The sequence below is a fragment of the Rhinopithecus roxellana genome, chromosome 1 (assembly GCF_007565055.1).
Source record: "Rhinopithecus roxellana isolate Shanxi Qingling chromosome 1, ASM756505v1, whole genome shotgun sequence".
Lineage (NCBI taxonomy): Eukaryota > Metazoa > Chordata > Mammalia > Primates > Cercopithecidae > Rhinopithecus > Rhinopithecus roxellana.
In genome coordinates this window covers 190,882,423-190,897,000 of record NC_044549.1, presented here as the reverse complement: position 1 = coordinate 190,897,000, position 14,578 = coordinate 190,882,423, and the positions used below count along the sequence as shown (strand labels likewise).

The 14,578-nt window shown below is 35.8% G+C and overlaps 1 protein-coding gene across 3 annotated transcripts in view; it reads left to right on the top strand.

Annotated features, from left to right (window-relative positions):
• Positions 1-14,578, top strand: part of ATR (ATR serine/threonine kinase) — a 127,008-nt gene that overhangs the window by 41,168 nt on the left and 71,262 nt on the right. For all 3 annotated transcript variants that reach the window (XR_004058597.1, XM_030934863.1, XM_030934857.1), the window contains exons 19-21: positions 904-1,047; positions 3,955-4,048; positions 4,946-5,071. Coding sequence is in view for 2 of the 3 variants with exons in the window: in XM_030934863.1 (XP_030790723.1) it covers positions 904-1,047; positions 3,955-4,048; positions 4,946-5,071 (364 nt within the window). In the remaining variant the exon portion in view is untranslated. The remainder of the gene's footprint in view (positions 1-903; positions 1,048-3,954; positions 4,049-4,945; positions 5,072-14,578) is intronic.

Sequence of the window (14,578 nt, the reverse complement as noted above, 5' to 3'; positions counted from 1 at the left end):
TCCCAGTATAGGCACTCATTGGGCCTACTGTCATTGCTTCTAAGTCTTAAGTGAATATAGCTACTAGAAAATTTTTATAAAGAGAAAAAGATTTTGAGTTTATATGTATATATATATGTATATTTCCAATACAATAAAGATCACATAGTTTTGACTTAACTCTTTGGTTTTACATTATATTTCTTTCCAGTTATTCTGTCTTTGTTCCTAATGACTTATATTATACATTTACATAATTTTTCTTTCTGTATACATATATATATCTTTAAAGTGACAATTTCAATATTACTACCAACAGTAAGACTGCTGAGTGCAGTTTAAGCTTCTTGGAGGCTCTTTTTGTCAATAAAACATATCCTGTTAGAGATATATAGTCAGAATATGTTTTAAAATCATGTGAAGTAATTATTTTCTGTGTGCATGTGCTACCAACTTAATATTTAGTTAGGTTCACTTGTTGCAGTTTGTTTAAAATTTTTAAGAGTTGCTTTTCCCGTATATTTTATTTAATTTAAAAATTATATAAAACATTTGCATAGTCCCAAATTCAAATCTGTGTAACAAATTATAGTCAGAAATCTAGATTTCAGTTTTGACCTCTACAGATACCTATTTTTATTAATTTTTGTGTATCTACTCTTTGTAAAAGAATAAGCAAATGCACACACACACTTTTTTTTTTTTTATTAATTCTGCCCCAAACACTGTTTTTCCCCTTGCTTTTTTGACTTCATATAATTTGGGCATCACTTTATTTGAATATATAGCACTGATCTTTGCTTTAAAGCTGCCTTTTAATCTATTGTTTGTATATATCATGTGTCTTCAACTAATAACTAATTGATAGAGCTTTACAAATAATAAAACTAATTGGATTTCATTTCTGTTTGTTTTTTCACATAGAGCTTGGGACTGCTTTGTTCGTTGCCTGGATCATGCTTGTCTGGGCTCCCTTCTCAGTCATGTAATAGTAGCTTTGTTACCTCTTATACACATCCAGCCTAAAGAAACTGCAGCTATCTTTCACTACCTCATAATTGAAAACAGGTATTGTGACTGAAATTAAAGTAAAATAATAACTTTTTAAACTGTATTTTTATGTCTCAAGGTATTAAAATTACTGATGGTAATGTGGAACTTTCACTTTTTTGAATTTCAGGGTTCATCAGTAACAAAAGTAATTGGCATGTAATTACATATTGACGTGATGCTATTTCAGTTGTGGCATTGCTTCTATTATAATTATTTCTAAAACTCACTAATTAATAGGTCAGCAGTTAAAAATTATTTTTCATTAATTCTGTAAATGTGAAACCTAATTTACCCTTGTTTTCACAGTCAAAAGGCAGACAGTTGAATAGCATGAGAAAGGTTAGGAGAAATACCTACTTTCTGCAGCTTACCTTACTTGAAACCTTTATTACTTCATTGCATTAAGCTTTGAACTAGCCTCTGTTCCTTTAAGCTTTTATCACTTTTCTTGATATTGTTACTAGAACTGTGTTTTAAAAATATCTCTTTATTGGTGTCATTCCAGTATACAAAGGCATTCTGAGATTCTCCATTTCCTAATTGACAAACTCCAAATTGCTTAGCCTGATATTGAAGTCTTTCTAAAAATCTGGCCACAGACTATTTCTTACTATCTTCCCCCATAATTTTTCAAAACAGGCATTAGGCTATAGCCAATGTGGACTACTATTGACAGAACATACATCATTCTTTCCCATTTGTATTTTTGATTCAGGCTGCTTTTTAGACTGGGATGTCTTTCTATATATTTAATTTTTTTTCTGTGATTTTACTTAACGTTATATATAATCATTCCTTTGCTTGTGAAAAGTTGGGGTTGAAGTACTCCTTATTTACCTACTCACCCATAGGCTATTGCTGGTCCCTTTAGTCAGTTGCAGTAACTAATTAGGGAGAAGTCATAGAAGAAGGAAAAGTTAATGTGTTTTTATTTAATTAAGATACTTTTGTTTTTGATATTTTGTGCATGATAAAACAACAAAATCACTAATTTAGATTTTGGGACTACTTTTCAAGTACCTTTAAAATTTGTTTTGTACATAGTCGTATCTTTGCTGTTTATTACAGAAGTATCATTTCTCTACCTTTTTCATAATCATAAGAAAAATCCCGACCAGGCATGGTGGCTCATGCCAACAATACCAACACTTTGGGAGGACAAGGCAGGAGGATTGCTTGAGGCCAGGAGCCTGGGAAACATAGTGAGAACCCCACGTCTACAAAAAATACAGAAACATTTAAAAAAAAAAAAAAAAAAAAAGACCCTTTGGGAGGCTGGGGCAGGCGGATCATGAGGTCAGGAGATCAAGACCATCCTGGCTAACATGGTGAAACCCTGTCTCTACTAAAAATACAAGAAGTTAGCCACGTGTAGTGGTGGGTGCCTGTAGTCCCAGCTACTTTGGAGGCTGAGGTAGGAGAATGGTGTGAATCCGGGAGGTGGAGCTTGCAGTGACCGAGATTGCGCTACTGCACTCCAGCCTGGGCGATGGAGCCAGACTCTGTCAAAAAAAAAAAAAAAAAAGCATGTAATCCTAGCTACTGCAGGCTGAGGCAGGAAGATTTCTTGAGCCCAGAAGTTTGAGGCTGCCCTGAGTTATGATCATGACACTGCAAGATAGAAGACCTTAAGGTTGCTGAATGAAGGCACTACTTTGGCTTTGTTTATTATTCCATCCCCAGTGACTAGCAGAGTGCTTAGCATGTAATAGCACATAGTAGTTATTTAATATATATTTATTGCATGAGTTAACAAAGACTAGAATTTAGAAACACTTATATTTGGACCCAGAAAGATTAGAGCATTTATTATATTAGAAGGAAATTAAAAATTATAGCCCTGATAAGGATTACTTATATATATATTTTTATAATTCTTCATGATAATTTGTGTATTGGGGTAGTCTTTGGCTGTCTATTGCTACATTCCAAATCACTCCCAAACCTAGTGTCTTAAAACAATGAGCATTTTTATTTGCTCATAATTTTGCAATCTGGACTGTGCTAAGCTGGTCAGTTCTACTGGTCTTACAAGTGGTCCCTGGTGTGGCCACATTCAGCTGGCAGGTGGACTGGGCTGGGCCTCTCTCTCATTCTGTGTAGTCTCAGAGTCTCTCTCTCTGTACCGTGGTCTGTCCATGTTGGTGGCCACACTTCTTACATAGTGACTCAGGGCTCTCCAGAACACACAAATGGAAACTTGCGGGCATTTTTTTTTTTTTATACTTTAAGTTCTAGGGTACATGTGCACAACATGCAGGTTTGTTACATATGTATACATGTGCCATGTTGGTGTGCTGCACCCATTAACTCGTCGTTTACATTAGGTATGTCTCCTAATGCTATCCCTCCCCCTACCCCCCACCCCACAACAGGCCCCGGTGTGTGATGTTCCTCACCCTGTGTCCACGTGTTCTCATTGTTCAGTTCCCACCTATGAGTGAGAACACCTGTGCGGTGTTTGGTTTTCTGTCCTTGCGATAGTTTGCTCAGGAAGATGGTTTCCAGCTTCATCCATGTCCCTACAAAGGACATGAACTCATCCTTTTTTATGGTGAAACTTGCAGGCATTTTTAATACCTAGGTCCCAAACTGACACAGCATATCTTCTGCCACCATCTATTTGCTAAAGCAAGTTGCACACTCAGCCCAGCTTGAAGAGGAAGGGACTGTATATATGGGTTTGTATGCTGAGAAGCATGGTTGATTTTAGCACTATTATAGAGTGATTTTCATAGTTTTGGTCATTTTCCACTAATAATTTAGCTGAGCGTCTTAGACATAGTTAGAAAATACTTTGCAGCTCAGTAATCAACTAGCACTTTTAATTATGAATTAAATTGGCCTTAGTTTGAACTTTTGCTTTACATTTTTTTAGTATTCATATTCTTGGCAAATAATTCTTTTTATTCCGACTATTAGGGATGCTGTGCAAGATTTTCTTCATGAAATATATTTTTTACCTGATCATTCAGAATTAAAAAAGATAAAAGCCATTCTCCAGGAATACAGAAAGGTATTTAATTTTTAATTTGTGGTTTAGGAGATCATTAATACAGAATTGTTCCCAAATTCCAATACATTGAATAAAGATCCTTTAGGATCGTATCTAGGGATAATATAGTCCTATTCTAATGGCTAATTCCTGGTGAGTAGATAATGCTACCATGAATCCATGACTTTTGGAAGGAAGTTTTAGCATTTAGATTAAAGATGTAACAGCATTAGATAGAACAGAGAGCAAAAAATACAGTTCTTATGCCTTTACTGCCCAGACCAAAGTGTCCTTATTGTCCCAAAAAGAAGAGCTACCACAGCGCATGCCCTAAGAGAAGAAAGGAAAGCTGTGGGACGATTCTAGTTTTGTTGTGGTACAAACCATGACATAGAAATGTCAGATGTGAATGATTCCTGAGATTTAGAAGGGGAGTAATGTAAAATTCCAGCATTTTAAATCTTAGTGAGCTCTCTAAAATTATGAAGATGTTAGTGGTGATTTCATAGCACTTCTGGGTAGAAAGTGGAATATCTGACCTTGGGTATCACCTTGGGTAGTGAAAGGAAGTGAATTACTTATATAATCCATAGACCTGGTTCAAAGCTATTATGTAACCCTCTGTAAATTAAGAGAAACTTATACTTCCTGTCAAGAAGTACTTATTTTAGATAAGTAAATTCTTACTTAGTTGGGATAAAATTTTTCTCCACGTCTAAAAATTTTACAATGAAATCCCTTTCCCTTAGAATTACTAAAAATGACTTATGCTATACAAAGGAAGGAATGGAAACTTTATTACTTTAAAAAATTGGTTTGGTATAGTTTAATGGTAACTATATAGGGAATTTAGGCCTTTGGAAATGGTTGTTAAAATAGTTGATTAATAAGGTCTGTCTCTCTGTGCTTTGTGTGTAGGAGACCTCTGAGAGCACGGATCTTCAAACAACTCTTCAGCTCTCTATGAAGGCCATTCAACATGAAAATGTCGATGTTCGTATTCATGCTCTTACAAGCTTAAAGGAAACCTTGTATAAAAATCAGGTATACTAAGATGATATAATTAAAAATGTATAACAAAGAAAGATTGGAGGCTTAAAGAAAAGATGACAATGACATTTTTGTTTGTGATTTAGTGAAAGAAGAAATTTTTATTTTACCTGAATTATCAGATCTGACTGAGAATTAGGAATCCATGAGATGCCCTTTGAGGTTGAATCTCAGGGTTTTGCAGTTTTTTGTTGTTTTTGAAGGATCATAATTTGATGGTTATATTTTAGGTTACTGCATCTTCCTAAGTAAAGGTGTATATAATTATATAATACAGCAGCAGTTTATGTAAGTCTTCTCACATATTTCCTATGGATATATGTCATATGAAATGTCAGCAGTTTTACTATTGTACATTTTGACTGAATTAATGTTAGTTTTAATGAAGCTAAATCTTTAAGTTTACTTTTTCAAGGGGCAAGTAAACTTTATCATTTTCTTTGGCAACATAATGTAGATTATCCCTAAACTTGATGATAGTGAGAACTGGTGTTTAAAATACCAGATCACTGTATATGAATAAATTGGAAAAAATTTAACTGAATTACTCATTTTTGCATATCTAGAACCCATGTGGTAAGATGTGAGAACCTAAGACCCTCATGAATTTTGCAATTACCATTCTATAATGGAAGGGTTGTATTTCCTTCCATTAATAGAAGTAAACACTTACTTAGGACAAAAGATATACGTGATGGTAATGAGCACGTGTTTCTGGGGCAGTGAGTTTGTATAACCAGTGTGGGTAGCAGCCAGTGTGGAGATGATCCCAACAGAGGGGAGGAGCCTTGAATCTCCTCTAGGTTAAGTATTATGCCTTCCTGACTATAGATGTTCATTATCAATGTTACAGCCTCTATTCCTGCTCTAAACTACAATGAAACTACCCTTTGCTTGCTCCTAGCCCCATACCTTTACCTGGTTTTCAGGTAACTCAAAGGATGTTTAGCCTTTTAATTTAATACAGAGATTTATGAATCACAAAGGTTTTCTCCTCTTTGCATAGAAGTTTTCTAGTTTAGGTTATTTCCAAGCAGATGGCACAGTCATGGTCTAATGTAAGGAAACTTCACCTCGATCGTCACTTCCTAGATACAAATAACTAAATCTGAGAATTCAAGGAGATTTCTTACAGTCTTAAGGAAAGCTGCAGCTGCCCTACTTCGCCTCCTGGATCACAAGAGATAAATCATATCTGGCAACTCCCTTATAGGATTCCTTCAATGTAAAGCCTGGATGCTAATAGATTATCTAGACAGAGTAAGAAGAGAAGTGTACTTGCAGGAGTCTTGAGTAGTCTGATTAAGATATAATAGCCATATATTATTATGGGATTTTTTAAAAGTCAGGATTTAATGTAGTTTAACATCTATACCTGGATAAATTTGTGGCAGGCTGGTAAGAAAAAACTAAAGGCAAAGAAGATTGGAGGATCCATGGGGAGGTAAAAAAAGAATAAAGATCCAGAAGCACAGGTCTTCCTAACCATACTCCAGTGATACTGGCCCAAAACACCTGGGAATAAAGAGAGAAGGAAATGGGTTCTTTCCCAACTGTGGCAAGAAGATTAAATTTGAAGTTGAAGACAATTGAATTAAGATTTCGAATAGTACTGTCCAAAGGACCTTTCTGTGAGGATGAAAATATTCTATATCTACTCTTCAGCAGTAGCCACTAGCCACATGCGGCTCTCTCGAGCACTTGAAATATATGCTCAAACATTATGTTCTGAGGAACAGAATTTTTAATTCTGTTTAATTTTGCTAATTTAAATTTATTTATTTATTTATATTTAGAGGCACGGTCTCTCCAGTACAGGGGTGTGATGATAGCTCCCTGCAGCCTCAAACTCCTGGGCTCAAGCAATTCTTCCACTTCAGCCTCCTGAGTACCTAAGATTACAGGTGTGTGCCACCATGCTCACCTAATTTTTTTTTTAAGAGATGGGGTCTTGCTATGTTGCCCAGGCTGGTCTTGAACTCCTGACCTCACACAATCCTCTTGCCAGGGCCTCCCAAAGTACTGGTATTACAGGTGTGAGCCACTCTACCTGGCCTAATCTAAATTTAAATAGCCACATGTGGATAGTAGCTATTGTATTGGACAGTGCAACTCTACAAGTTGGTTGAACCTATAGAAATACCACCAGAGCATGAAACTGGCATAAGATAAGAGGATTAGAGGCCAGAGTCTTTGTAGTCAGTACTCTTAGAGTCCATGAGACAACAGATGCAAAAGATCCTGTTTTAGAATTTAAAATTGTAGCCACAGGGAGAGGAAAAGATACTTTAAGAGTGGATTGAGGCCGCGCGCGGTGGCTTAAGCCTGTAATCCCAGCACTTTGGGAGGCCGAGACGGGCGGATCACGAGGTCAGGAGATCGAGACCATCCTGGCTAATACGGTAAAAACCCGTCTCTACTAAAAAATCCAAAAAACTAGCCGGGCGACGAGGCGGGCGCCTGTAGTCCCAGCTACTCGGGAGGCTGAGACAGGAGAATGGCGTGAACCCGGGAGGCGGAGCTTGCAGTGAGCTGAGAGCCGGCCACTGCACTCCAGCCTGGGCGGCAGAGCAAGACTCCGTCTCAAAAAAAAAAAAAAAAAAGAGTGGATTGAAAGGAGGTTTTTATTTAAAAATACACTTAAAGTTGTGGTAGGAGTGGCTAAACAAATGATTGGATATATGTAGCCACAAAGCAAACTGCAAGAGGTGGTGGTGTGCAAGTTAGTAAGATGATGGCTGATGTAGCATTAGATACTTAACCATTTTTATGGAATGACCCTTCAAAAGCCCTGTACTGATGGGTAGTCCCAGACAGTCATTGACATTGAAGAGATGAAATCTTCTACTTATTTTTAAGCAGGAGTATATATTTTTGAAGGAATAGAAGATTTCTAAGCTCAGCGGATGGCAGAAAATGATTTCTATATAGAAAAGTCAGGCTAAAGATCAAATTAAGAAACCATATAATTCATTTCTGAAGACTTATACTAGTCAAGTTTAAGGAATCCATTTGATAAAATCCCAAAAAGATAACTTTGTAAGAAGCTAAAATAAACTTATGGCAATGCAGAATTCTAATAAAATGACTTTTACTAACGACTACACATAAGAGAGGAGCCCATTGAAAATAAAGCTGCTAGAGACTTTCAGGTTGTCTAGGATAATGGTAGATGCCTAAATCTGAATTTCTGTATAGCCCCTGAAACATCATAAAGAGTGTCAAGGACAGCAATTGAAACCTGGAGGAAACATGAAGGAAAATTGAACACATAATTTACACCCTCAAGAGAACTGTGAGACAGAATATTATGAACTTCAAATTACTTGTAACTAGCAGAGATATCTGTGGAGCTCATATCTTAACCTTGTGTGGTGCTGAGAGCAGGTACATTCTGATAAGACTGTATAAAAGAAGAAGAAAATGAAGAATAGGAACTAAGAATTGATGGAGCAAAAAGAAAATCACCAACAGGAAGAGATAGTCATACTCTTAAGTGCAACATTACTGAAAATAAGTCCAGGATGTGGTATATCAGACTGCTGGCTACCGGGAAGATACTTGAAAGTATGCCCAAGGTTTGTAGTCTCTGAAAATCAGTTTCTGGGGAGTAGTAAAAGAAGAGGAGGGGAAAGGCAGTGTTCAGAGACTTAGTCATAAACAGAAAGAAGAAAGTAAGAGGGAGAATTTTAAGGGTCCCGCAGTAGTAAAAGAAATGTACAAAATCAGAGATGAACCAAATCCTCCCCCTGCTACCAGAAAAAGAAGAAAAAAAAGCTATTCATGAAGAAAACTGCACTTCACTATGCTGACATGGATATTCATGAAAGAGAAATCCTGAAGCCACTGCAGAATGCTTACTGTTACTGCATATAGCTGTTATGGAGGGGTTTCCAGTTTAGAAATTGCACAATATGTGTAGAAAAAAATATATATATGCAAGGTTCCTGTAAGACAAAAATAGAAAATGAAAATAAAGTCTGTGAGTTGATGACAGTTCCTCCTCAAAACCAACCACAACATGGAGGAAAATTGAACTTAGCACTGACTTGAATTGAATATTTTAAGCAATCATTTTCAGATATAAAAAAAGTTGAATGAAAAAATTAAAAAACAAGAGAAATAAAAACCAAGATGAAACAAGGGTGATTGAACTTAGGAAAGAAATTGAAATGAAGATTAAATTACAAGAACTGCAGGGTAGAATGTATTTGACTAAACATTTAGCAAGGGGCATTGAATAAAGGTATAAAAAACAACAAAAATTAGAAAAAGGTTTAAAAAGGAATAAAAAAGATAAAGGAGTAAAAAGAAAAAGTAGTTGAAATGGAAGATTGGCAAAAATTTCACATGCAAATAATTAGTGTCTCTGGAGAATAAAACCAAAACAAGAGAACAGAATTAATATTTAAAATTATAATCCAAGAAAGCTTTCTGGAAAAAAAAAGACCTTATCTATATATTGAAAAGACTTGTGTCCTGGAGAAAACTGACCTAGAATAATTAACTCTGAGATGTATCCTAGACTTTAATAATAAAAAATCTTCAAAGCTTCCTGGCAAAAAAAATTTTTTCAAAAAATTACTTGCAAGGACAAAAAAAGTAGGTTGGTATCAGAATTCTCAGTAGGAATGTACAGAGTGGGCCTAGAAAATAGCAACATTTTTTAAAAATGTCAAAAAATGTCATAAAGTATGAGTCAAGAAAGAGTCAAGCTGTCCTTAGAGTATCATGGATAAGAACATGGTTTTAAACCTACAAGAATTGAAGTAATATGGTTTTCACAAGTGATCCTTTCCTAAGAGATGTATTAGAGGATGAGCTTCATTAAGTCAAGAGATAACTGGGGAGACTTTGGCAAAAAGTCTGATGGTTACTGTTTATGTATTTAACAAAATATATAAGACTAAAACAACTGGGGCAAGGGTGGGATAATTATGTGTAAATGTTATATTCTAGTAAAGTAGAAATAATGAAATTTTTTAAATGAGAGAAGGGGGAGAGTAAGGAGTAAGTAAGGTAAGCTCAGTAATTGTTGCATAGGCAATAACTGGGAGTCAAAATATACCATTCTATACTGGCAAACTAGTTACAGAAAGTCAAATAAGGAAAAAAGGGACTGTAGACATAATAAAAGGTATTGATATATTGGATAGGCTGGGAGCAGTAGCTCACGCCTGTAATCCCAGCACGTTGGGAGGCCGAGGCAGGCAGATCACGAGGTCAGGAGTTCGAGACCAGCCTGACCAACATGGTGAAACCCTGTCTCTACTAAAAATACAAAAATTAGCCAGGCATGGTGGCACACCTGTAATCCCAGCTGCTCAGGAGGCTGAGGCAGGAGAATCACTTGAACCCAGGAGGCAGAGGTTGCAGTGAGCCGAGATTGCACCACTGCAATCCAGCCTGGGTGACAGAGCGAGACTCTTTCAAAAAAAATATATATATATGTGTATATATATATGATAATTCCAGAACAAAAATATAAACTTTCCTCCTTACCCAAAAAAATGAAACATGATTTTTTTTTTTTTTTTTTTTTTTTTTTTTGAGACAGAGTCTCGTTCTGTCACCCAGACTGGAGTGCAGTGGCACAATCTCGGCTCACTGCAAGCTCCGCCTCCTGGGTTCACTCCATTCTCCTGCCTCAGCTTCCCAAGTAGCTGGGACTACAGGTGCCCACCACCACGCACGGCTAATTTTTTAAAAATATTTTTTAGTAGAGAATGGAGTTGCACCATGTTAGCCAGGATGGTCTCGAGCTCCTGACCTTGTGATCTACCTGCCTTGGCCTCCCAAAGTGCTGGGATTACAGGCATGAGCCACCGCGCCTGGCCCCAAATAAATGATTTCTTAAACACAAAACAGAATAGAGGGAAGAAAGCACTAATTATAGTATACTGTAGTATAATTAAATTCAATTCACTGTATTATAATAAAAAATCTGACAGAATTGTGGCCAAGCATCTCAGTCACATTAGTGAGTGTGAACAACCTTAAAAGAAAAAAATTTACAAATTGGCTTACAAAGCAAGAAACAACTCTCTGCCACATGTAGGATACATACCTAAAATAAAGTGATTCAGAAAGGCCAAAAATAAGGGGATAAGCAAAATTATCCAGCTAAGTGGAAAGTATAAATGAAAGCAGGAATTCCAAACAAAATAGAACTGAAGCCAAAAAGCATTAAATATGACCAAAATGGATACTTTTTAATGCCTAAAGCCGTAATTCATAAGGAAGATTTAATAGTTATTAATATGCTCCAAATAATACACCAGCCACCTTGATAAAGCCAAAATAAGAAGCTTAAGAAGATATATATAGAAACTCAATAAAAGGAGACAACCATGCTATTCTCAGTATAAGTTAGTAGATAAATACATGGAAGATCTAAATAACATAATCAGTAAAGTAGCTATTGTGAATAAATGTCAGACATTACACCTTGATAATAGAAGCATACTTTATTCTAAAGAGCAGATAGAACATTCATATTCAAATTGATTATTGTATTAGTTGGCTCTTTGTGTTAGTTTACTAGGGCTGCTATAACAAAGTACTACAAACTGACTAAACAACATAAGCAAGTTTATTGTCTCACAGTTCCCATGGGCTAGAAGTTTGAGATGAAGGTGTTGGCAGGGTTGGTTCCTTTTGAGAGCTTCTGGTGGTTTGCTGGCAATCTTTGGTATTCCTAAATAAACAAATTCATAGAGATAGAAGGTAGATTACTGGTTGCCTAGGGTTAGGAGGTTTGGGGGAAATGGGGAGTGATTGCTAATGGATACAGATTCCTTTTGAGATGGTAAAAATGTTCTGAAATTAAACAGAAGTGATGGTTGCACTTGTGATATACTTCAATATACTAAAACTTGTGAATATACTAAAGATTATTCATTTGTATACCTTAAAAGAGTGAATTTTATAGTACGTGAAACAAATACTTCATTAAAACTATTTAAGAAAAGATAGTACAGGAAGAAAATAATAAAAATAAAAGAAATGTAGAGAACAGAAAGCAGTAAAATTAATTAATGAGTAAAAATTCTAGGTCTTTGAAAAACCTAGCAAAACTGATAAATGTCAAATATGTAAATAATAAACTGTTGAAACATAGACGGTATTTAAAAATCACAAGAGACTACTTTGTACCCTTTTACACAAATAAATTTGTAAACATGTATACTTTTCCTGGAATATATAGTGTATCAAAATGGACTCTAGCTGAAATAGAAAGCTTAAAAGATTAGTTTCTGTAGGAGAAATAGAGAATATTATAAAAGAACTTGATCCATAGGAAAGCACCAGTCCCAGATGAGGGGATTTTTAATCAAATTTTCACAAACTAAATAGTCTCAATGGTGTTTAAATTGTCCTGGAGTATAGGAGATGAAAGAAAACTTCCACTTTTAAAAAAGCAGCAATATATAACAGTGTTCAGTGGACCCAAAAAAGATAGCATGAAACAAAAAATTAAAGATTATCATATTAATATCAGTGCAAAAAATTATAAATGAAATATTATCAAACAAATCAATTTCACATTAAGAAAATACCCCATGCTGGGTGTAGTGGCTCATGCCTGTAATCCCAACATTTTGGGAGGCCAAGGCACATGGGTTGCTTGAGCCCAAGGGTTCGAGACCAGCCTGAGCAATATAGCAAGACCCCATCTCTACAAAAAATACAAAAATTAGCCAGGCGTGGTGGCACATGCCTAACGTCCAAGCTACTTGGAGGTTGAGGTGGGAAGATCACCTTGGCCTGGGGAGTTTGAGGCTGCAGTGAGCCAAGATCATGCCACTACATTCCAGCCAGGGCAACAGAGCGAGACCCTGTCTCAAAAAAACAAAACAAAACAAAAAAACCAAACCCACAGTACCCCATGACCAGTTGCATTTTATTCCAGTATTGCAAAGATAGTTAATACTTAGCAATCCATGAATATAATTCACTATATTAATAGATCTAAAGAGAAAATCATGCTGTTATTTCCATAGATGCTGAATAGACTTTGACATATTTCATCACCTACTTCAAATGAAAACACTAAAGAAAACAGAAACTGATGAATTTTATCTTAATTTATAATATATATGTATGTATATGTATGCATGTTTATATATGTATGTATGGGTACGTACCCATGCTTACGTACATATATACACATACTTAATGGGAAACAAGAAACATTCCCACTGAAAGCAAGGTTTCCTATTACCTGCACTATTTAACATTCACTTGGAGGTACTGGCTAAGGAATTTAGGGAAAAAAAGCAGTCAGAGAGATAAGAGTTGGAAAAGATGTAAAACTATCTTTATTTACAGATGATATGCTTATCAGAGACATAAGAATTGGAAAAGGTGTAAAACTGTCTCCATTTCTTATGCTAATATACTTTGGAAATTATAGAGTATTACTGATAAAACTAACTCGACCACAGATTAATTCAGTGAAGTAGGGGATATAAAATTAACATAAAAATTAATAATTTTCATATGATAAGCAGTAACCAGGTAGAAAAGTTTCTGGAATACCCCATTTACAATAGCAACAGGAAAACAATGTAGCTGAGAATAAACTTAACAAGAAATGCATAAACCAACAAGAGGAAAATTTTTAAATGCTTCTGAAAGACACAAAAGGGTAATAGATTTGACTAAATGGAAACCATCACTGTTTTAGTCTATTTGCTTTGCTATAAAGGAATTATAGTAAATTACCCTGAGGCTGGGTAATTTATTAAAAAGAAGAGGTTTATTTGGCTTATGGTTCTGCAACCTTTACAAGAAGCATGGTGCCAGCATCTGCTTCTGATGATAGTTTCAGCAAGCCTGAGCCTTTACTCATAGCAGAAGGGGAAGGGGAGTTGGTATATCACATGGTGAGAGAGGGAGCAAGAGAGTGATGGGAAGAGTGCCATGCTCTCAAATAACCAGTTCTCACTTGAACTAATGGAGTCCAACTCACACCTGAACTAATAGAGAAAGAACTCACTTATTACCACAGGGATGGCACCAAGCCGTTCATAAGGGATCCACCCTTGTGACCCAAACACCTGCCACCAGGTCTCGTTTCCAATACTGGGGATCACATTTCAATATGAGATTTGGAGGGGACAGATATCTAAGCTATATCAATCCCTTATTGGATAGGTTGACGTTATAACGATTTCATTTCTCCTTAGGTTAATTAATATAATGCAACCCCAATGAAAATGTTGCCAAAGTTTTTTTTTTTTTTTAACTGTAGGAGGTTTATAATAATGTTCATATGGAAAAATAAAACATGTAAAAATAGCTGGTAAACTCCCCCTGTAAAAAAAAAAGGTTATGAGAATATAGTAGCCCAACCAAACATTAATATACTTTGTAGCCACTACAGTTATAACAAAGAGGTAACTAGTATATGAATAACCAGACCAGTGGGAAAGAATAGGAGGTCTAGAAATAGACCCAAGTACATATGGACATTTAGTGTATATAAAAAGTGACACT